General features: G+C 38.0%; 1 protein-coding gene and 1 pseudogene across 2 annotated transcripts in view; one reads left to right on the top strand and one right to left on the bottom strand.

Annotated features, from left to right (window-relative positions):
- Nucleotides 1–24,300, top strand: part of NUP153 (nucleoporin 153) — a 73,374-nt gene that overhangs the window by 1,467 nt on the left and 47,607 nt on the right. For both annotated transcript variants that reach the window (XM_059399507.1, XM_059399508.1), the window contains exons 2-3: nucleotides 13,436–13,661; nucleotides 24,028–24,276. In XM_059399507.1, the coding sequence (XP_059255490.1) occupies nucleotides 13,436–13,661; nucleotides 24,028–24,276 (475 nt within the window). The remainder of the gene's footprint in view (nucleotides 1–13,435; nucleotides 13,662–24,027; nucleotides 24,277–24,300) is intronic.
- On the bottom strand, nucleotides 12,625–13,025 carry LOC132017131 (large ribosomal subunit protein eL31-like; annotated as a pseudogene).

Here is a 24,300-nt window from a genome sequence, read left to right as displayed (position 1 = left end):
ATAACTTGTTGCATCCTGTTAAAGGTAGAATTCCTAGATTACTTTATTCTGGATGGTGATGGTTTTTGAATAACATGTTTGGTGATGGTGTTAAATTGTATCATTAAAAACAAAACTTCTAAAGTGAAAATTTGGGGGGATTTTTTTTTAATAGTAAAAATGGTGATTTACAGTATTAAGTAGCTCTCTGCTAATGGTTGGAAGTCTTGACATTACTTTCACCTCTCCCTAGTTTTCCCCCAGATATAAACAGAAAATGATTGTTTTTCAGGTTTCTTTGTGAGGACCCAGGGGTACTTGCAGGCTAGTTTAAGATTAGAATTCAGGTCACACGCCTGGCCATTTAACCTAATCCTTTTGTAGAGGGGAAGTTAGACACACATGCTTTCTGTTTCCCCTGAAGAATAAATGTCTTTGAGTGCTTTCTTAGATTTTAAAAGGAAGTTACTATATAAAAAGTGAAATGTTTTAAATACATGTATTGGATGGTCTGGACAGAGTTTAGAAAACACCTAATATATTCCAGGTGACAAAAGGTACAATCACAGCTTATTTTTAAATGTACTTACCTAAAAATCTAATTTTAGGGAGATGATGCTTTAACATCATAGTACCTACGATCAAGTTGTCTTAGAGCTGATAAGATTTTGGGCTGTTTAGTTTTGTTTTAGAGTTTGATAATTTATCATTTCTCCCTATTTAAAATAGTTTTAGCTTCTTGTCCTAGGCATTTAACTGAAGAAGAAAATACATTTTAGCTTTTGGACTGTGATTAAAGGGGTTTAGGGTTTCTTGATCAACACTGCCAGTGTTACTTAATATTGGCAGAAGCTACTAAAGTGTCCAGGAGTATACCAAAAAAATGTTCAATTTTTAAAATCTTAAAATAAAGACTGTCTTTAGTCCTGGCTGGAACTTTTGTGGACTTGTAGACTACCTGCTTGCTGTCTACTGTCTTATGCTGTCACCTCTATGTTTTGCAGCAGCTGCTGAGTCATCATGAATAGCAAGGAGCTTCATGACATAGCATGTTTTAGACTAATGTTATTTGATTAAGTTTCCAAGGGTTTCTGGGCAAAAATGAAGTTTTTTGGTTGTGTGGTTAGAGGGTTGGAATAAGAATGAGCGGTCTGGCACTGTTCATGGGTATTTGCCATTGCCTGTCAGGCCAGTTAGCTTGGGCAGTCATGCAGTACCTGCAATTTTTGCATGTGTTCCTCTGACTTGTAATTTCCTGTTTTGACTTCTGGTTTAGCTCTGCTGAGATACATCTAAAGATTACATTTTTTCTTTTAACTTCTGATCTTTAAAATTTCATCTTGCTTGGAAGTTTGGAGACAAATCCATTGTCTTATTCAACTAACTGAAGGGGGTAGTAACTTAAAGAATTGTAGAAGCAAAAATGAAGAACAGCCCTGAATAATGTAAGTTGATCATTTTCCCTTGCCTTCTGTACTACCCCCTAACTCAGCCCAGATGCCTTTAGGGAATGGTATCGTTTTCCTAGCTGGTAGTGAACAGGACACTAAAGAAGATGTGGCTTTTTTCACTGTTTCAGTTTCCTTTCCCATTTCTTACGCAGATTGTCAGGTCCAGGAAGTCAGCTCTGGCTCTTAAGCTTTTCTTAATAGTCACCACAAAAAACTTGAGTCCGTGGGGAAACCAAAACCTTGCCTGGGAAAGAGTCTACTGCCACCTCCTGGTGAAAGGGAATTACTCATTTTTGCCCTTTTTTGGGGGTGTGTGTTTAAGAGGTTTTTGTCTTCTGGCTTGGAGCTGAGGGAATCCACTCATTTTATCTGCCTGGTTGTGGTTTATCTTACACCAGGTCAGTTTTTGCATTTAGCTATTTTAGAAAAAGGAGGGAACCCCTTTTTTGAGTAGCCATATTAGATCAGGAATCAGCACACTTTTTTTTGTAGATGGCCGGATAAGAAATATTTTAGGCTTTGTTGCTGCAAGTTTGTTGTTTTGTTTTTACAACCCTTTAAAAAATGTAAAAATCATTTTTAGCCTGAGGCTTTTATAAAAACAGGCTGAGGGCTAAAATTGGCCCATAGGCCATGGTTTGCTTAACCCTGGTTTATATGTTAGTTTAGGATTTTTTTTTTTTTTTTTTCCTTTGGTAGTTTCTATATGATACTGTCTCCCAATATGCCCCACTCGGGATCTGATGGGGAAAAACTATTCTCAGTTTTGTAAAGTAATGATATTCAGACATGGAATATTTAACTCATTCCAGAGGTCACTAAGTAGTTTTGTCTTTATTTTTACCTTTTTTTTTTTTGCTTTATTTTATCTTATTTTATTATTTTTAAAAGGTTTATTTATTTTAGAGAGCAAGTGAGCACGGGCAGGAGGGACACATGGAGAGGGAGAGAGCGAATGTCAAGCAGGTTCTGTGCTGTGCAAGGAGCCCAACTTGTGGCTTGATCTGCTGACCCTGAGATCAGGACCTGAGCTGAAACCAAAAGTCAGGTACTCAATCGACTGAGCCATGCAGGGTCGCTATTTGTTTTATTTTAGATGTTAAATACTATCAGTGGAAACAGAACTGGAAATAGTTGGTAGGGAAAAAATGGACTATAATGCAGTTAGAGCATCCAGGTTTGAATCCTGTTCTACCAGCACTTAGGGAAGCTGTTTAAATTCTCTCTGCTTAATTTATGCATCTGTGAAATGGGAATGGTTGGGAGGGTTAAATGAGATGAGTAAATCTCTTACAACAGGACCTGGCATATGTATAGTAAGAACTCATTTGAAATTGTTGGATTAAATACAACCTTTTGTTTGTTTTTATTTATTTTTATTTTTTATTTTTTTGAATTTTTTAAAAAGATTTTATTTATTTGACAGAGGGGGAGAACAAGCAAAGGGAGTGGGAGAGGGAGAAGGGAGAAGTAGGCTTCTTGCCCCTGTGCAGGGCTCCATGCCAGGACCCTGGAATCATGACCTGAGCCTAAGCAGAGGCTTAACTGACTGAGCCACCCAGGCACCCCTGTTTGTTTTTAAAGATTTTATTTATTTATTTAAAAAAATTTTTTAAAAAGATTTTATTTATTTATTTGACTGAGATCACAAGTAGGCAGAGAGGCAGGCAGAGATAGGAAGGGAAGCAGGCTTCTTGCTGAGCAGAGAGCCCGATGCGGGGCTCCATCCCAGGACCCTGGGATCATGACCTGAGCTGAAGGCATAGGCTTTAACCCACTGAGCCATCCAGGTGTTCCAAGATGTTATTTATTTATTTATTTATTCATTTATTCATTTATTTATTTATTTATTTATTTGAAAGAGAGAGAGAGAGAGAACACGGACAAGCAGGGGAGAGCAGCATGCTGAGAGAGAGGGAGAAGCAGGCTTCCTGCAGAGCAGGGGGAGTCCAATGTGGGACTCGATCCGAGGATGTTGGGATCACAATCTGAGTGGAAGGCAGTTGCTTAACTATCTGAACTACCCAGGTGCCCTAAATACAGCCTTTTGATTTACATGTTTGTCTCTGAATTTTGCTGCCTCTTAGAGATTTCTTTCCCTTTATGTACTCAAGCTCAGTCTTTTATAGGCCTGTATTGGATTTAGGGACTTGTTTAACTGGGTGATGAGGTGGGACTTTAAACTGTTACCCTCTTAAGTACTTATTTTCAAATACATTGTCTTCATAGAAATGTCAGTTATTGAGTGTATCGAGGAAAATAAATCAAATTTTAAGTTCAGTGCATAGTAGTTTTTTTTTGTTTGTGATGAGAGGCCCTTGTGTGTGATATTTTAGCAATTCCCTTATCAATGTTTTTAATAAAATAAATGACAACAAAGCCCAGGGATTGTCTCCATATCCCAGAAAGTCCCCTGGTGAGGCCAGTATATATTAGTTTGAAATAAAATCAAGACTTTGGTCTGAGGTCATTAATTAAAATCGTTTTCTTTAGGCACAGAATATTATTAGGACGATGTAATGACCTCGTGTTTTTAGAAATGTTTTGTAGCTACTTGATGTAATATCAAGTAATAAATATATTACTTGATGTAATATATTTATTTTTAAGATTCTTCATGTTAGGAACCCTGATATAAAATCTTGCCACAGGATACAATTTACTTTGTTTGCTATCAGAAACAGGATGGTAGAATGCCTTTCCTGTGTATACATTTTTCAGTTTGCTTGATTTTGCTGCTTTTCTTCATAGTGTGATTTGAAAAATAAACTCTTAAATCCAGTTTCAAATAGATTATTTAAGAAAAGTGACAATATCTTGCAGGTAACTTTTAGTCGGTTAAAAACTGCTTTCGGCTTTATTTGGTTCCTATGGCTAGTTTGAAAGGATTTAGGGATTTCTTGTCCTTGTTTGATTACTTCTAATTGTCTGTTAACACTGGCTCTATAATACAGATAACTAAAAATAAGAGACTAAGTCAGGTCATGTTTCTCCTTATTGCATTAGGGCAGAGTTTTGAGGGATGTTGAAATTTGTGGCCAGTTGTAGTTTAAAATTTTTTTAGCCAGCATAATTTGTATGAGGTTTTGTTTTTTTTTTTTTTTCTTCATCTCTTGAGGTGGAGCAGAGCAATAAAAATTACGGATTTTAAGTGGCTAGCAGGATTTGGAATGTGGATAGGGGAACCTTGGCTGCTGAATGACTATTGGTAGGTTGTAAAATAAGACAAAGTAGCTTCGGTTTGGAAGTTAAATTTAGATGATTGAAAACAGATTCAGTATGACCACATTAGAATTTGAATACTTCATTACTTTTTTCGCTCATGGAAATAGCTGTGAGTTAAAGTTATAATAGAGATGCACTATTAAAATCGATGGTAGAATAGATATATTTTAAAACTGGAAATAACTGAAAGGTTATGATGGCATCTTGATTTTTATTATTTAGCATTTAAGATTTTTTATAATTGGATATTCTTTAAGTCTCATGTGAAGTCTTGGGTTCTTAGCCCTTATTCTTCGCTTGGGCTTGGAGGGAGCCAGGAGGAAAACTCATGAGGGAAACTCGGAAGTAAGACTTTCAAAAAAAGGGGCACCTGGGTGGTTCAGTGGGTTAAGCCTCTGCCTTCGGCTCAGGTCATGATCTCAGAGTCCTGGGATTGAGCCCCACATCAGGCTCACTGCTTGGCAGGGAGCCTGCTTCCTCCTCTCTCTCTGCCTGCCTCTCTGCCTACTCGTGATCTCTGTCTGTCAAATAAATAAATAAAAATCTTAAAAAAAAAAAAAAAAGACTTTCAAAAAAAGTTTGGAAAGGAGAACCTAGCAACACAGGAGTTCAGTGGCTAAGGAGAGTGTTGCACAGAACATTGGAAGAAAAGGAAGTGACAGGTCTCAACAAAATAAAGGCATCCAAAGAGCAGATAGAAGTCAAAACAGAAGATGAATTGGGATGCCTGGGTGGCTCAGTCAGTTAAGCATCTGCCTTTGATTCAGGTCATGATTTCAGGGTCCTGGGATCAAGCCCCCTTTCGGGCTCCCTGCCCAGTGTGGAGACCGCTTCTCCCTCTCCCTCTGCCCCTTTTTTTTCACTTGTGCTCTCTGGCTGCTGCGTGCACTCACTCGCTCTCTCTTAAATAAAAAAAAAAAAATCTTTAAAAAAAGAACTGAAGACGGATTATATTTGATATTTATAGTTAGAGATCCAGTGAAGTTATTTGAGAGAGGAGATTTTATAATCTGAATACTACTATTTAATAGAGGATAATGTGGAGAAAAGAGAGTTGAACAGAAGTCAAGAAAACTAAAAACTAATAGAAATAGTTACATAAGGAGAGGGAAGACCATATACCCTTGGTAAGGTGTTGGCCATGTGGGAGAGATGTCTGGTAATTCTGAGATTACGACTTGGTGAAAAGATACACAAGAAAAGAATGTCTTTTTCATTACAAAAGAGTTCTGAGTTAGGATTGGGGAAAAGCCTTGCCCCTCCTCCACCCTCTTTTCTTAATCATTGAATTCTGATTAAAAGTAATTTGAAAAGCTAATATAGTCACAGTGTCTTACACACTGATTGTGCTTAATATCTATTTAGTGTTGAATTGCATTTACTTCTGGTCCCAGATTATTTATTGTAAATATCAGTGGTATTTCTGATACTTTGCCATGTTTGGCCAAATGAAGAACCCTGAGTTCTTGGAAAGAAAGAAAAGACACAGTTTAACTCATCCACATTTAAAGATTCACTCTTAATCCTTAAAATCAACATCGTTGTTTATGATTACCTAGTGTAGATTTTGCTTTAGGGTTAAAAAATTTTAATGCCGAATTTGTTTTGTTGATTTTTCTAAGCCCTTCATTAATTTGCTTTCTTTGGCCACCTTTCTTCATTTACTTGGCTATATTTGTCATTCCAGAGGATGGTTCTGTTTTCCCATATTCTTGGACTGCTTTCACAAGTTGTTTTTTTGGAGGAAGGGGTATTAGTGTGACAACAAAAATTATTTTTTCTTAAGGTGAAAGTATTACATCAAGAAAATACATGGTTTATTTTCGAATTCTAGATTTGCCGAAGTCCTTTTTAGCAGTTAGTCAAAGAATATTTTTATGTGGACATAAGAGATTGGTTGAGCAGTGCTGTTGTGGATACATTTTTTTTCTTTTATTGCAGTTGTAGATAAATTAAAAGAGTGCGTCTACTTATCTGTGCACAGTGCAGTTCGGTGCCTGTCCTCACAGAGGTGATGCCCTAGTGGAGCTGATGGACAGGTTGCCTGTCATCCTGCTTGACAGTGTGCCATCGTGTGGGAAGTACAGGGGGTGCCTGTTCCAGACTGGAGGATGAGAATGTCTTCTGTGGAAAACTGACATCAAGTTACAGTGGTGGCAGTTTGGCTTACCACAGAAGCCTCTGAAAGTAGAGAAGTTAATCTTGTGTAAAGTAGTAGACCTTTACTCCATGTACCTCTCTTTCCCTGTTAGAGGTATTCCCCCCCACCCTCACTTAATATCATAAAGTGGTTTTCCTTCAGGTCCATATAGGAGGCTGGTTTGTCTCATTCCCATAAAGACCTGAAACATTGTCTCTAAAGAACTGAAAACGTAGACCTTCTTTAGTATTAGCGTCAGAAGAGCTTTCTCTTTCGTAAGAAAACTGCTTTTCCCCTTTTCTAGTTTAGTTTCCTCACTCTCACTTTTCCATTTAGTGGCTGAAGTATCCTTTGGTAACAAGTAACTCTCCCAAGTATTCTAGATAGAGAGTCCCTTCCCTGGTTATAGTCTGCCCAGTTCTGTGCATGATCAGATTTCTATTTTCCCTAGCAATTTTTAAAAATTCTAACATCTGGGGCGCCTGGGCCTTCGGCTCGGGTCATGATCCCAGGGTCCTGGGATTGAGCCCTGTTATCGGGCTCTCTGCTCAGCAAGAAGCCTGCTTCCCTTCCTCTCTCTGCCTGCCTCTCTGCCTACTTGTGATCTCTGTCTAATAAATAAGTTAAAAAAAAAAAAAAACCTCTAACATCTGGTAGTTATTTACTGTAATGAAGTGTGTTAACTAAGTCTTTTTACACTGGAAATAGGTTCAAAAGTAGGCTTTTATGTTTACTGCTGGTTTCATTTTCAGAGTTGATATTATAAAGTAGGTATTTACGAAATTGATAAAATGGTATGATGTATTCGATAATAAGATAATCATGGAAATAGGGTAGTTTTTTAGGCAAAAGTTTATATTGTAGTTAAACTTGTACGACAGTTAACGTTTACCATGGCCTTAATTGGGAAATGGGTCTCTTGAGTTTTAGATGATTTTAGTGCACTGGTTCTCAAACTTTAATTTGCATGAGAATCACCTCATGAGCTCTTGTTAAAACAAATTTGCATTTCTCACTTGCTCAAAGGTGACATCAATGCTGCTGATTTGAAGACTTTAATTTTGAGATCACCGGTTTAGTCCCATAATAGTGATGAGATAGGTATAAAACAAAAGATTACACACAGATTCACACACATGCACACACATGATCACATGATTAAAGAGGAATTTTGAAAGCTATAAGTAGTTATTTAAAGCTTATTAGATTTTGTATTTATTAATTAGGTTACAGAACCTTAGACAGCATGTGCCAAGGACAGTCCTATATTTAAGACTTTGCACTTTTTGTTCCTTCAGTCTATAATAGTTCAGTAGAAATTTGCATGGCTAGGTCTTTGCTTATATAAAATAACTATCCCATTTTGCTCTGCTGCTTTATTTTTGTTCATAGCATTGAATCACCATATTATGTGTTCCTATTATATTTACTGGTGTGTTTGCTCCCAGAGAGCAGGAACTTGTTTCTGCTGTCTCCTACTGTTCCTTGCCTGACATGTGTGTGATCAGTAAGTGTTGATTGAATGACTTGAATGGACAAAATAATGTCTGTGTTTACCTTTTTTTTTTTTTAAAGATTTTATTTATTTATTTGACAGAGATTACAAGTAGGCAGAAAGGCAGGCAGAGAGAGAGGAGGAAGCAGGCCCCCCGCTGAGCAGAGAGCCTGATGCGGGACTCGATCCCAGGACCCTGAGATGGTGACCCGAGCCGAAGGCAGCGGCTTAACCCACTGAGCCACCCAGGTGTCCTGTCTGTGTTTACCTTTATAAGTTAGACAAGATTCTAAAATATTTTACAGAGATAAAGATTGAATGTAGCTTCTGAGTAACATGAGTGCTTCCCCACCTGTTGTATGTGTTTTCCTTTGTTGATAAAGCTACGGACTGGCTCTTTAATTTTCATGTTCATTAGAAAAAAAAACTAACATGCAGCACTGCTTTATCAGCTAGGGACCCTGCAAGATACGCGTTCACTTGAGATGGTTCATCTGAAATTATCTATAAGAAAGAGTCTACATAGAAATATGCTGGTGGTTAAAGGAGTAAATACTGGATAGTAAATACTGGATGCCCAGAAATTAGTAGTAGTGGGAAGCTGCTATTCTTCTAGGACTGGAAGGATAAGGAAGAAATGGTCTAGCTGGAGTGGAGGAATGGCCGCCTGGCTGGAGCAGGGTTTTAGAGGTGGGATCCTTGATCAGAGAGGAAGCCCAAGAACAACTTCTCTTTCCTCCCTTCCATGATCTCTAGTATCCCCTGGTATCTTATGGGCCAGTCCTACCTTCTGGTAAGAATCCAGTTTGGTGGGATGGCCTGTCAAGGATGGAATGAGGGAAGAGCAAGTGAAGACCAAGAAGGCATCAAATCTGTGATTTCGTAGATTTCATTCTGTAGGAAGAGCTAAATTCATTGAGAGAAATGAATAAAAGAAAACCATTAATAATAGTACAGGTAAAAACCATTGCTAAAGTGTGGGATCATGGGAAGATATTTCTGTAAGCTGTATTATATTCAGCACAGTCCACTGTAAGATTTGTTTTTCTGATTAATTGTAGAGTATCTTACATATATTTTAATTACTGTCTGACTAATGTTCCACATACATATGTTTTCCAGAAAACTCTTAGAACTTAAGTATAATTTGTATTTGCCTGTTTCAGAGGGACCTTTTCCCTGAAATGTATTGTAATTTCCTGAAATGTATCTAATTTCCTAATATCTTTTACTAGAATGGTCGTTCTCAAACTTTAGCTTACATAGGACTCACATGAGGTTTGTTAAAACAGGTGAGCCCTGTTTTTCTGAGTCTAGTAGGGCTGCGAGAGGGCTTGAGGGGAAGCTGACATTACCAGTAAAGGGATCACACTTTGGGAACTATTACATGAGAGTCCACTGAGCTTAATTTTCGTGGTTGCTGTAGGATCATTTACTCTCCAGAGGTATCCTGACGTTAGGGATGTTGGTTTTTTATAATGGTTACAGGTCAGTTTAAACCCCCGTGTTTCTTTTTACTGTCAAGATCTTCATGCTGCCCTTCCAGTGCCCCCAGCAACTCCTCTCTCGCTGTCCTTTTCTTGTGCTAGAGCAGCTGTGGGCCATGATCAGGTACATTGGTTAAATTTTAGTGGAGAAAAGAGAAGGATCCAAGCAAAGTTCATGAACTTTAGAACTAGAGTGAGCTTTATTTTACCCATTTTGACTCTTCAGGTTTTTTTGTTTTTGTTTTTGTTTTTAAGATTTTATTTATTTATTTGACAGAGAGAGATCACAAGTAGGCAGAGAGGCAGGCAGACCCGGGGTGGGGGGGAGAAATGCAGGCCCCCTGCTGAGCAGAGAGCCCGATGCAGGACTCGATCCCAGGACCCTGGGATTATGACCCGAGCTGAGGGCAGGGGCCTAACCTGCTGAGCCACCCAGGCGCCCAACTCTTCAGTTTTGTTCACTGATTATTCTCCATAATTCCTAATGCTTCCCCATAAGTGACTTTTGGTGAAGTATGGTATTACTTTTAAGTTGTTCTGTACTTGCCTCCTCCTTTTTTTTTTTTTAATAATTTTTATTTATTTTTTAAATTTCTTTCAGTATTCCAGAATTCATTGTTTATGTACCACACCCAGTGCTCCATGCAATATGTGCCCTCCCTAATACCCACCACCAGGCTCACCCAACCTCCCCCACCACCCCCGCTTCTCCAAAACCCTCAGATTGTTTTTCAGAGTCCATACTCTTTCATGGTTCGTCTCCCCCTCCAATTTCCCCCAGACCTCTCTTTTTTTTTTTTTTTTAAGTTTTTTTTTTTTTTTTTTTAAGATTTATTTATTAGAGAGAGAAAGTATAAGCCATGAGGGGAGCCGAGGGAGAAGCTGGCTCCCCTCTGAGCAGGGAGCCTGGTGCAGGGTTCAATTCCAGGGTCCTGGGATCATGACTTGAGCCAAAGGCAGACGCTTAACTGACTGAGCTACCTAGGCGTCCCTAGAGATTTTTTATTTATTTGTTTGAGAGAGAGCAAGCAAGTGAAAGCAAGGGGAAGAGGCAAACAGAGAGGGAGAAGCAGACTCTCTGCTGAGCAGCCCCCCTACCCCCTGTGGGGCTCAATCCCAGAACCCTGGGATCATGATCTGAGCCACCCAGGTGCCCTGGACTTCCCCCCTTAAGTGAGTAGGGATCACAGGGAATCTCTGATACTTTTCATAGCCTAACACCTTAGAACTTCACCAAAGAATTTATTTTACCTTAAATTCTTGCTGTCGTGCTTTAGCTAACTTATTGCTTCCTAGCAAGTTACTTTTTTTCAAGTCTTATTTAAATAATGTTATATCTTATAAGCACTTTCCAATCTTTTTTGAAATATATAGGAAGGGGTAAATAAATCTTTAAGTATAAATAATAAGTAAAAGTAATGAATATTATATTTTATAAATACTAAATTATGGATATAGTTATATAATCTTTCTTTCCAGAGGAACTAATACTGTGTAACATTAGCATTGAGGAGGGGAACAGTGAATTTGTGCTTTTCAGTAGGGAGTCTTTTTTATAGGCCTGCTGGCTTCCTGTGTTGCTGGAGAGCGCACATTGTTATAGTTTGGTTCAAAGTTTCTGTTTGGAGAATAGGTGGAAAAATAACTACATATTTCCCAATTGATACCTACACCTTTCAAATAGTGGAGAAAAATACTATTCAAGTGCCAGTATCAGAAGTGTGTTCTATCTTTTCTGTTGACAGGGTATTTCAAGGGCCTCTTTGTCTTGGGTTAGCTTTTGGAGTAGATTTATATATTCTGCCTTGATTTTTTTTTTTTTAATATTCTGTCTGTTTATTTGACAAAGAGAGATATTGAAAGAGGGGAACACAAGCAGGGGGCGTGGGAGAGGGGAAAGCAGGCTTCTTGCTGAGCAGGGAGCCCGATGTGGGGCTCCATCCCAGGACCCTGGGATCATGACCTGATGCGAAGGCAGACGCTTAACCGACTGAGCCACCCAGGCGCCCCAGTGTCTTGATTTTTATCTGTTGTTTTTTGTACCTGTCAATTCATGTTTTTCCTCCTGTGATTCTTTCTTTGAAATATTACTAATGCTACTTTATGAAGGAAATCATTCCCTAAACTTGGTTATCTCACCCCAGCTTGTTTCTGCTAATTTTTTTTCTCCTCATTAGTAATACAATTATCGGTATGGTTCTGTTATATTTTGGAAATTGTGAGGTGCTTTCACCTTATTTCATTTGGTCTTCATTATGGTTCTCTCAGGTTGGAGTGGATGTTACTGTTTTACCTGGAGTAAATCAAAGTACAGGGAGGTACTCAAACTTTTCCTAGATCCTACCAATCCCAAAGCCCTTCCCTTAACTCTGTCCCTAGGTAAACCACAGTAGTTGTGTTTGTACCTTAGACAAATTACTTAAAACTTCACTGTCTCTCTTCATCCATAAAGTGACATTATTAATATCAATTTCATTAAAATTATTGTGAGGATTCAATTTAATATGTATAAACTACTTAGAACAGTGCCTGGCACATAGCAAAGCTACAATAAATGTTAAGAGCACTGATAGTTGTAACACATTTTTTTTCCTCCCCTTAACAGTTGTCATAATAAAATTAATTCCTTGGATTTTCAGACAACATGTGATGTAACAAAATTTTCCCATCAAAAAAACTTAGGTTATTTATTGAGTTTATTATGTTGGATTGTTATCTGTCTTTAAAAACCTCATTTTTAATTGTCCAGGTTTTTTCTTTATTAGTGTGCAGTAAAATAATTGTTTAAGGAAGCTGTTGAAGGTATTATTTATATTGCATTTTTTTTTTTTTTTTTTTTGGCAGTTCTATGCCTTTATTTGACAATCAGTGATTGGTTCTCATCCATATTAAGTAGATTTTTTTGAAAGTGGCGACGGGTACATAGGGAACCCAAGTGTAGAGCACGTCTGGTGAATCTTCATCCCCATTACAGCTTTCTGGGCAATTGTGCATGGGTATGGAACGGAACATTCCTTATTCCTTTGGTCCAGACAGCTTTTTTGAGCCTGGTGTCAGTGTGTACATCTGGAGTTCCCATCTCCTTTATGGGAAATTTCTGGATCTCTTGGAGTGCCTGAGGGGCACACATGCTTCCTGAAACCCACTCCATGGTTGGGCTTGTGAATGTGGGTAACGTATTCTCCAGTCACTGTCTCGTTGATGGCAGAAAGGCCCTTCTTCTTGCCACCCTTCTTTGTAGGAGCCATTCTGCTGGGTCCTGGTTGGAAAGAAAATGTTGCTTCTTTTAATATTCTAGAATCAAAATAGAGACTCCTTTTCTTTGATACTATAGTATTTTAGTGCATTATTTTATTATTCAATCAAAAAAGTATATGGCTTATTGGATGGTCTGTTGGAGTTTTTAAGGGTTAGAACATAGGCCATTTGGGGCAATTACTGACTCATGGATGTATGCATATGGAAGAAAGAAAGTAGTTATTTCATAATGTCTACAGAATTTGTAAAATACCAGCATGTCAGCATTAACTCAAATAATTGAACTTTAGGAAACTTTGTTGCAAGTAGTCATGATTTGCTTGATACGATTTCTGTAATTAGGTACATATTTAAAGAGATAAATTTCTAAAACTGTCTTATGTGTTTCTTCCTCCAATAGGGCATTCTTAGCAGAGTTACAGAATCTGTTAAGAATATTGTGCCAGGATGGTTACAAAGATACTTTAACAAGAATGAAGATGTATGTGGCTGCTCATCAGACACAAGAGAGGTTCCACAATGGCCAGAAAATAGAGAAGATGATCATCTGGTCTATGCTGATGAGGAGAACTCTAATATTCATGATGGGAGAATCACTCCTGAGCCAACAGTCAGTAATACAGAAGGTATGTAGAATGTGAATATTTTGTTAGGTGTGATAGGTTTTCATAAATCTTTTCACATTCCCTTGCTGTAGTTAAATCTCATTGGGTAGTACATAAGCTGTATAGGAGGAGGGTGATCAGGTTCAAATGAGTTCTTTATCAGCTTTTTGTTTAGTAAGTTGATATATCAGTTAGGAATGCAAGCTCTGGGATTAGACTTGGGTTTTGAATTTTTAGACCATCAACTGTCATGTGGCTTTTTTGACAGGAGATTGTGTTTCACCCTCAGTATCCTCATAATTGTTTTGTATAGGCCGTGGCACTAAAGCAACACTATATAAGTGTGAACTCTTAGAGTGAAACTGTGATAATGCCTCCCCCAATACTAGAATTTAGGTGTAGTATAACCGCAGTTGGCGCCTGTCCTTTCCGCAGCACGCTCAGCTGGGTCATTTCATTAGTCTTAGAATTAAGTGAGCCTGCATTTTAATGGCTTGAACGTTTTTGGAAACGTTCAGTAGCTTCAGATAATCCATGAACATGGCATATTTGGAAATATTTTTCTGTTATTTCACTGTATATAGTTTTTACAGCTTTATTGAGATATATACTGTTTCACATACCCATTTAAAGTGTACAGTTCAACGCAAAAGAATGAAACCAGACCACTTACACCATACACAAAAATAAACTCAAAGTCGATTAAAGATTGAGATGTGAGATTTACAACCATAAAAATCATAGAAGAGAGCATAGGCAATAATTTCTCTGACATTGGCCATAGCTACATTTTTCTAGCTATGTCCCCTTAGGCAGGGGAAACAAAAGCAAAAATAAGCTGTTAGGGCTACATCAAAATAAAAAGCCTTTGCACAGCCAAGGAAAGCTTAACAAAAAAAAAAGGTAACCTACTTGAATGGGAGAAGGTATTTGCAAATGATATATCCAATAAGGGGTTAATGTCCAAAATATGTAAAAAAACTTTAGCAACTCAATACCAAAAAACTCCACAAACATTCCACCTAAAATATGGACGTAGGACCTGAGTAGACACTTTTCCAAAGAAGATGTAAAGGTAGCCAACAGACATATGAAAAGATTCTCATTATCAATCATCACCAGAAAAATGAAAATCAAAACCACTATGAGGTATCACCTCACACCTGTCAGAATGACTAAAATCAAAAAGACAAATAATAAGTGTTGGCAAGAATTTGGAGATAAAGGAATTCTTGTATACTGTTGGTGGGAGTGTAAATTGGTACAGCCACTGTGGAAAACATTGTGGGGGTGGAAGTTCCTTAGAAAATTAAAAGTAGAATTACCACAGGATCCAGCAGGTCCACTACTGGGTATTTAAAGAAAAAGAAAACACTAATCTAAAAAGATAAATGCACTGCTGTGTTTATTATAGCACTGTTTATAACAGCCAGGTTACGGAAGCAATACAATTGTCCATTGATAGAGAATGGGTGCGGAAGATGTGGAACGAACACACACACACACACACACATACACACAGGAATAGTATGTGACCATAAGAAAAGATGAGATCGTGCCATTTGCGACAACATGCATGGACCTAGAGGGTGTTGTGCTAAGCTAAATAAGTCAGAGAAGTGAAGACAAAGCCATATGATTTCAGTCATGTGGAATCTAAAAAAACCAGATGAATAAATAAACAGAAAGCAGAGTCAGAATGATAACTAGAGTGAACAAACTGATGGTTGCCAGAGGGGAGGGTGTATGGAGGTGGGCAAATAGGTGGAGGTGGGCCGGAGATACAGGCTTCTAATTTAGGGAGAAAAGAAGTCACAGGCGTGAAAGGCACAGCATAGAGACAGTGTTGGTTGTCGTAGTGTCGTGTGGCAACAGATGGAAGCCGCACTTGAGAGCATCCCTTTATGTATAAACTTGTTGAATCATATGTTGTACACCTGAAACTAATGTCATGTTGTGTGTGAACCTGTACTCCCAAATTTAAAAAGATAAAGTGTCCAATTCAGTGGTTTTAAATATATTCACAGCGTTGTTAAACTGTCACCACAGTTCGTTTTAGAGCATTTTCATTACCATCCCTGTCACCACCCCCAAACCCTAGACCCATTAGTAGTCATTCCCCATCCCAGGCAACCACTGATTTGTCTTTGTCTCTCTGTAGATTTTCCTAGACTGGACATTTCATATAAATGGAGTCACAGAATATATGGTCCTTTGTTGACTGGCTTACTTCACTTAGCATGTTTTCAAGGTTCATCCAGGTCGTGGCATGCATCAGAACTTCTTTTTATTGCCAGGCAATATTCCATGGTAGGGACAAAACTCCCATTCTGTTTATCCATTCATTAGTTACTAGACATTTGGGTTTTTCCACCTCTTGAACATTATGAATACTGCCGCCCTGAATATTCATGTGTGCAAAGTTTTGTGTGGCTATGTTTTTTCTTGTGTGTATACCTAGGAGTAGAATTGCTAGAGCACATAGTAATTCTGACATTTTGAGGAATAGATGTTTTCCAAAGCGGATATATCATCTTGCCTTCTCACCCACAATGTATGAAGATTACAATTTCTTTAATCCTCACTAGCCTTTTCCATCTCTAAATGTTTTTTTTAAAGTTAATTTTTTGTGTGGTTTTTTTTTTTTTTTGTAATCTCTACACCCAGCATGGAGCTTGAACTCATGACCGTGAGATCAAGAGCCCGGGCTGACCCAGCCAGGCATCCCTTTAATTTTTTTTTTTATAGCTCTTTTAGTGGGTCGAAGTGGCATCTTGTGGTTTTGATTTGCATTTCCATGATGACGAGTAATACTGAGCATCTTACCATATGCTTATTGGCTGTTTGTATATCTTTGGAGAAATAACTATTCGCATCTCCTTTTTCCATTTTTAATTGGATTATTTGTCTTTCTGTTGTTGAATTGGATGAGGTCTTTGTATATTCTGGATGTAAGTCCCTTATCAGTGTAGGATTTACAAATATTTTCCCTCTTCTATGGATTGTCTTTTTTACTTTCTTGATAGTGTTCTTTGAAGCACAAAAGTTCTTAAATTTTTTTAAAAGATTTTATTTATTTATTTGACAGAGAGAGAGATCCGCAAGTAGGCAGAGAAGCAGGTAGGGAGGGGAGCAGGCCCCCCGCTGAGCAGAGAGCCGGATGCAATGCAGGACTCAGTCCCAGGACGCTAAGACCATGACCTGAGCCAAAGGCAAAGGCTTAACCCACCAAGCCATGCACACGCCCTAAAAGTTTTTAATTTTGATGAAGTCCTGTTTATCTCTCCATATGTTTCCTTATATTTATTTTCTTTCACTATGTTTTAGCTTATAAAAGTTTTCTGACTATGTGTTGAAGTCTTGTCTTGCCTAAATAATTGAGGTGGGTGTATGGCCTGTTAATTTTGTTGGCTATAGTAACATCTTTTCTTGCCTGATTTGCTTGTCATGAAACCCAGTGAGAATGAAGTGGGCCTGAAAAAGTGATTCCCAGTGTGGACAAATGGCTTCCCTAAGTGTTCTTAGTAATTCTCAGTTTGGCTTAGTCTTTAAATGTTTGCTTATTTTTTGTTAGAATAACTTGGGAAGTTCTATTATCTATACTTTGGACAGATTTCTTTCAGATACATTACCAACAACCGCCTTGAGGCTTTATCTAGTAGGTCTATGCTGACTGACTTCATGTCATTTTTTTTCCTGGGCACTTAAGGGGGACCCTGGCTTCTCCTTTCCGTGAGAGACTTCCAGTGTTCCCCGGCCAATATCCACAGTGACTGACACTATTTTCCATCTTAATGAGCATGCTTTTGAGGATTAACTATCTTGAAGATTTAATTTAGTTCAGGGGTGACATAAATGGAATGTTTCTTATTTCACATCTGTAAAGTTCTTTTTTGTGTGTGTTTTTTGTTTGTATTTTCAGTAAAATAATGGAATTAATTCGGTGGTTTGCCGAGGTCATTTCCAACTTGGATTTTATGCATTATGTCACTAAGGTTATATCATAGCTTTTCTGTTACATGTATAGTATGCATACCTTTGTGATTTAGTGTCTGAAATTACCATGGAAGGTTTCACACTGCGCAGCTAAGGAGGATAGCGCAGTGAGGCTCCCACGTACCCGTTACCCGGCTTCAGACACAACCCACTGACGGCTGATCTTGTTTCCTCACCCTCACTTCGCTAATTATGTAGAAGCAAATTGTGAGCTGCTGCTTTATAGTAATTTCAGGAACTTGATAGCATTTCCCACCTCATTATTACCTTAAATCTGAATCCTGCTCCTATCTTTTTCTTTCTTTTCTTTTCTTTTCTTTTTTTTTTTTTTTAAGATTTTATGTATTTATTTGAGAGTGAGCATGAGTGTTGGGAGGGGCAGAGGGTGAGGGGAAAGCAGTCTCCCCACTGAGCAGGGAGCCCAATGAGAGGTTGTTGGATCATGACCTGAGCCAAACGCAGACGCTTAACCAACGGAGCCACCCATCTGCCCCAATCCTGCTCTTATCTTAAACTTTTAGTCCCAGGGACGCCTGGGTGGCTCAGTGGGTTAAGCCTCTGCCTTCCGCTCAGGTCATGATCCCAGGGTCCTGGGATCGAGTCCCCCATCGAGCTCTTTGCTCGCAGGGAGCCTGCTTCTTCTTCTCACTCTTTCAGCCTGCCTCTCTGCCTACTTGTGATTTCTGTCTGTCAAATAAATGAATAAAATCTTTAAAGAAAAAAAAACTTTTAGTCCCAGATAGTTCTTTTCTGGGTATTGGATTATTCAGTAGTTGTAATCACATAATATGTAATTTAAAATACCATTGATAACTCCCCAGTGTGATGAATATAGCTCTTACTAGAGAAAGAACTGTTTACTCTGAAACACTACATTTAAATTTGACAGTACATTCTCAACAAACAACTTAGACCTCTCTGCTCTTAAAGTGGTGTCAGATTATTCGAAGCTTAAAATAATGGAAAGCTTAAAGCAGTCCTGAATGTTGTTTACTCAATATTAATTTTGCCAGTGTAACTTTTGTATTAATAGTAACTGGAGCTGGAGGGGATTGTGCATTCTTCAAATAGTACAGGGCAGTACGAACAGTTATAGAATCTGTGGCCCATTTAAAATCTGTTCTCTGCAGCTTTCTGCCTGTGTACTCTGTTGTGTTGACTATCTTAATGATGGTGAGCCTTTGGGTGTCTGGATTTCTTCTGCTAGGTTAGTGGAATCTGAAATAATGTACAGGTTTCATTGAGTTAGTTATGAGTTCAGGCCTCCGAAAGACTCCACAATGGCATATCTAGTACACTAGTCAGCAGTAGATTGAAGTTGTGGACTGCTTTGTCTAATTGATACCATGTGATTATAGGTATATTCTTAGAAACTGAGCATTTGTGGCTAATAGAAATCTATAGATGACATTGCCTTATTTACTCACATTATCCCAAACTGTCTTTGGGCTTGGTTTTGGGGGTAAAGTAGTCCTGTAGGTATTAAAAAGTAACACTGCTTTTAGCATCATGCCTTCAAGGAGACACAGGTCATAGTAGATTTCTTTTTTCTTTATAATTTCTGTGTAGACTAGATTTAGCAGATGTCTGCCCATAGCTAGAAAATCGTCCCCTTGCTTTTCTCCTATAGGATAAACTGCTGCAAGGATGAGAGAATGAGATAAGTAAAAAAACAGTTTCATGGTATAGTATACTACAAAATGAGAATACTAAATACCCCAAGAAACATTTCAGCCTTTATGTATGTGCATCCTGACTGCAGAAAAATTGAAATAATGTGTAAATGCCAAAAGGTTTAACTGTCAGTACCAGTAGATTTTCAGACTCGAGCCAGTATCTATCTTGAGTGAACTTGATAAGAAATTATTACATAAAACAATTTAAATGTTCTATTGGATTTTTAAAATATGGCTTTTTGTGAATAGTGATTTTTAAAAAAGATTTTATTTATTTATTTGACAGAGAAAGAGAGCGAGTGAGACAGCACAAGCAGGGGGAGCAGTGGAGGGAGAGGGAAAAGCAGGCTTTCCTTTGAGCAAGGAGCCCAACATGGGTTTTGATCCTAGGACCCTGGGATCATGACCAGAGCCGAAGGCAAATGCTTAACTGACTGAGCCACCCAGACGTCCCTCTTTTGGTTAAATTCTAAGTGTTTTATTCTTTCTGATGCCATTGTTAATGGAGTTTTTTGTTTTCTTTACTTTTCTTCTTTCTTTTTCCTTTTTTTTTTTTTTTATTTTAGTTATTTATTTGAGAGAGAGCAGGAGAGTCGGGGTGAGGGAGAAGCAGACTCCCTCCCCACTGAGCAGGGAGTTTAATGCAGGGCTTGATTCTGGGTCTCCGGGATCATGACCTGAGCCAAGGGCAGACGCTTAACCTACTGGGCCACCCAGGCACCTCTGGAATTGTTTTCTTATTTTCTTTTCAGAATGTGCATTGTTACTGTGTAGAAACAGGTCACTTTTGTGTAATCTGCTATTTTGCTGAATTTGTTTATTCCAGCAGGGTGTGTGTGTGTGTGTGTTTATGTATGTGTGCAATATTTAGGAGTTTCTGCATATAAGCTGTATCATTTGTGAATAGAGATATTTTACTACTTCTTTTCCAATTTGGATATCTTTCTTCTGCTTGCCTTACAACTCTGTCCAGAGCTTCAAGTACTGGTTCAATAGAAGTCGGTAGAGCAGGTGTCCTTGTCTTGTTCCTGATTTTAGAGGAAAATCTCTTTTACCACTGGGTTTGATATTAGCTGTGAGTTTTTCATATATGGCTTTTATTAAGTTGATGTTTCTTTCTAGTCCTAGTTAAGTGTTTTTATCTGCATCTTATTTTTTGCATAATAGTATTCTGAAACTAATCCAGAATTGTTTTGTATTGCCTATGCTGTTAAGTTATTTGAAGACCTACTTTGGGAAGAAAATTACAGCATAGCAAATACGGTTCAGCAGTACATTAAAGAATAGTAGAATCTTCTTACTGGGAAGAATTAATCTTGGGATGTTAGGAATCATTCATCGTGAGGGTTTTAATATAATCAGCATATTTAATTTTTTTTTTTTTAAGATTTTATTTATTTATTTGACAGACAGATCACAAGTAGGCAGAGAGGCAGGCAGAGAGAGAGGAGGAAGCAGGCTCCCCGCTGAGCAGAGAGCCCGATGCGGGACTCGATCCCAGGACCCTGAGATCATGACCCGAGCCGAAGGCAGCGGCTTAACCCACTGAGCCACCCAGGTGCCCCTATAATCAGCATATTTATAGGTGAAGTGATCTTACAATTTTTTTCTTTCTGGTAGATATTTAATAGGCATTTACTAAAACTTAAAATCCATTCTTCTTTATTTCATTTAGAAGTTGGATTCCACCACTTCTAAAACATGTTAGTCAGTCGTCCAAAGGCCACAATCAGATGTAATGTTAAACATTAGAAACATTCCCATTAAAATCAGATATAAAATGGAAGCCCATTGTTACTACTTCTAGATATTAAAGCTATAATTATAGAGGGTATATGTGTAAGTATTGGGAAGAAGGAGGCAAAATGATCCTTGCCTGCCAGTAATAGCCAGAAAACCTAAGCCAGTTGATTAAACAAAACAAAACAAAACAAAACTTGTTAGACTAAGAGAATTGTAGAAGAGAAATTAATCACAAAATTAATACAGGAAAAAACCCCAATAACACTTACTTACTTACTTACTTACTGTCAAGTGCCCTTAATTCTGGTTTCTGCCTGCATGTTCTGCTTGGACTCCACAGTTTTCTCTTCCAGGTCCAGAAATGTGCCTAGGTAGAGAGCGGGATAGCGATAGGGCTCACTTTTTGAGTTTTCTATTTATTTTGAGTTTTTCTATTTATGAGTGATGTTTTTTATTGTCCGAAAGACGTCCATTTTGTCTAGTTTAATTATTATTTAAAATACATAGAAGGGCTAGTCTGGAGGCCTAGTTATTCTAGCCTGTCTTTTTGTAAACTTGAAAAACGATTTTTTAAAAAAATTTTTTAAAAGATTTTATTTATTTATTTGACAGAGATCACAAGTAGGCAGAGAGGCAGGCAGAGAGAGGAGAAAGCAGGCTCCCCGCTGAGCAGAGAGCCTGATGTGGGGCTCGATCCGGGATCATGACCTGAGCCAAAGGCAGAGGCTTTAACCCACTGAGCCACCCAGGCGCCCCTTGAAAAGTGATTTTAAAGTTCTTGAAAATATACCTGAAGATGAATAGAGAGATTCTGAAAAAGAATAAGGGGAATGTGGGGGGTAGGTTGGAGTAACTTCTACAGTTACTAAATGTGTTCTAAAGTTAGAGTAAGTAAAACATTATCCTGCTAGTACAGATACATCACTGGGGAAAGGAGTGAAAAGCCTTTTGGAACTTAGTATTGTGGTAGTGGTGGCTTTTCAATCAGTGATTAAGAGATAGCTTGTTTAAGAAGGTTATTTTAGAATATGAACAGGCTAACCGTTTGGAAAACAATGAAGCCTGAATCATTCTTTCACTACTGCATCATAACTGATTCCAGATGGACTCAAGATTAAAGATTATATTGAAATAAAAGTGACAGTGCAGTACCCCCCCCAAAAAATGAGTAAAAATTTTAATTTCTTACAGTTTTGGAATGGTAAAAGTCTTTGTAAATAAGGTGCAGGTTATTTTCTGTACTGTAAAAGACACCCATCAACAAAATGAATAGGTTCAACCAATGGTGAAAAATTATTTCAGATCGTATCACAGGATCTTACTGATCAAAAATTAGATTTTAGCTTATTTTATTAGTAAGAGGGACTATATCAGTAAGCAATTAATAGAAGAAATGTAAATGACCAATGAATATAGAGAAGGATGCTCAGTAGCCTTCTCATTTAAGTAAATGTAAGTAAGATAATGATGCCATTTGACATAGTAGATTGACAGAAATCAAAAAAGGTTAATACCCAGGGTTAGGATGGCGGAAATGTACTTTGTCATTTGCTCTTTGTGGGAGTTTAGCTTGACAAGATCACAGTATGTCTCATAAGCAGAAACGAGCTCACACTCTCATCAGTCCCCAGAGCAGTACCAATGTAACTGTTTATCCCATGGAATGTCATACCTTGGTTCCTCAGGCAGCTCTAGGGGCTCAACCCAGGCTTACAGAATCAGATATTTCTTTTGAGTAGCTTAAGAGTATTTGTTTAATAATTTCATGTTTTTGTTATAGTTTTAGAGAACTGTGGATTAATCCAAAAGAATATTCTGAAAAGTACGCAGGTATCAGTGCATATGTTTGATGGAGCATTGGGGAAATAATCACATAAATATAATCAATGCCTGTGATAAAATACAACGTGGTCTTTAAAGCGAATGCTTTGTATATAGAGATAGTTATATTGGTAAACAGAAAAACAAGTCCTAGAACTGGATGCATCGTGTGATCATGTAATTAGGGACAGCATTTATGTGTGCATATAAAATATCTGGGAGGGATACACAAATTTAATAGTGGTTGTGCCCGGAGGAAGACATTCTTTTTGTTTCATGGCTTTCTTTTTTGTTGTTGTTTTTTTAAATTTTTTAATTTTTTATAAACATATATTTTTATCCTCAGGGGTACAGGTCTGTGAATCACCAGGTTTACACACTTCACAGCACTCACCAAAGCACATACCCTCCCCAATGTCCATAATCCTACCCCCTTCTCCCAACCCCCCTCCCCCCAGCAACCCTCAGTTTGTTGTGAGATTAAGAGTCACTTATGGTTTGTCTCCCTCCCAATCCCATCTTGTTTCATTTATTCTTCTCCTACCCACTTAAGCCCCCATGTTGCATCACCACTTCCTCATATCAGGGAGATCATATGATAGTTGTCTTTCTCTGCTTGACTTATTTCGCTAAGCATGATACGCTCTAGTTCTATCCATGTTGTCGCAAATGGCAAGATTTCGTTTCTTTTGATGGCTGCATAGTATTCCATTGTGTATATATACCACATCTTCTTGATCCATTCATCTGTTGATGGACATCTAGGTTCTTTCCATAGTTTGGCTATTGTGGACATTGCTGCTATAAACTTGTTTCATGGCTTTCTTAATAGCTTCTTTGATTTTGTTTTTTACAAGCAAGTTTTACAATAGCAATTCTAGGAAAAGAAAAGGACCATGCACTTTTAGAAGTTGTATGTGAACCCTTAAACGTGGTTTGATACTCAGTTAAGTAAATTCATTGCAGTGAGATGAAATCTTGTTTAGCTAAAGAATTGCCTAAATTGGGCTTATCATGGAGGCTTCAGTGACTTGCATTGAACATATATTTATTATATAGTATTTTTTTTTCTTTTTAGGCTCTATTTGTTGTGATACTGTATTGCTTTTTCTAAGCTGTGTATTCATAATATATTATATATTTTTTTAAAGAACCCTCAACAACTAGTACTTCTTCAAATTACCCAGATGTATTAACAAGGCCTTCTCTTCATCGGAGCCATATGAATTTCTCCATGTTGGAATCTCCTACGTTACACTGTCAGCCCTCCACATCCTCGGCATTCCCAATTGGCAGTTCTGGATTTTCCCTTGTAAAGGAAATTAAAGATTCTACCTCTCAGCATGATGATGATAACATCTCTACTACCAGTGGTTTTTCTTCAAGAGCTTCTGATAAAGGTATTCTTGGCATTTGGTAGTAAA

The sequence above is a fragment of the Mustela nigripes genome, chromosome 5 (assembly GCF_022355385.1).
Source record: "Mustela nigripes isolate SB6536 chromosome 5, MUSNIG.SB6536, whole genome shotgun sequence".
Lineage (NCBI taxonomy): Eukaryota > Metazoa > Chordata > Mammalia > Carnivora > Mustelidae > Mustela > Mustela nigripes.
Note: the sequence above shows the minus strand (reverse complement) of the source record. Positions and strands in the feature narration are given on the sequence as shown.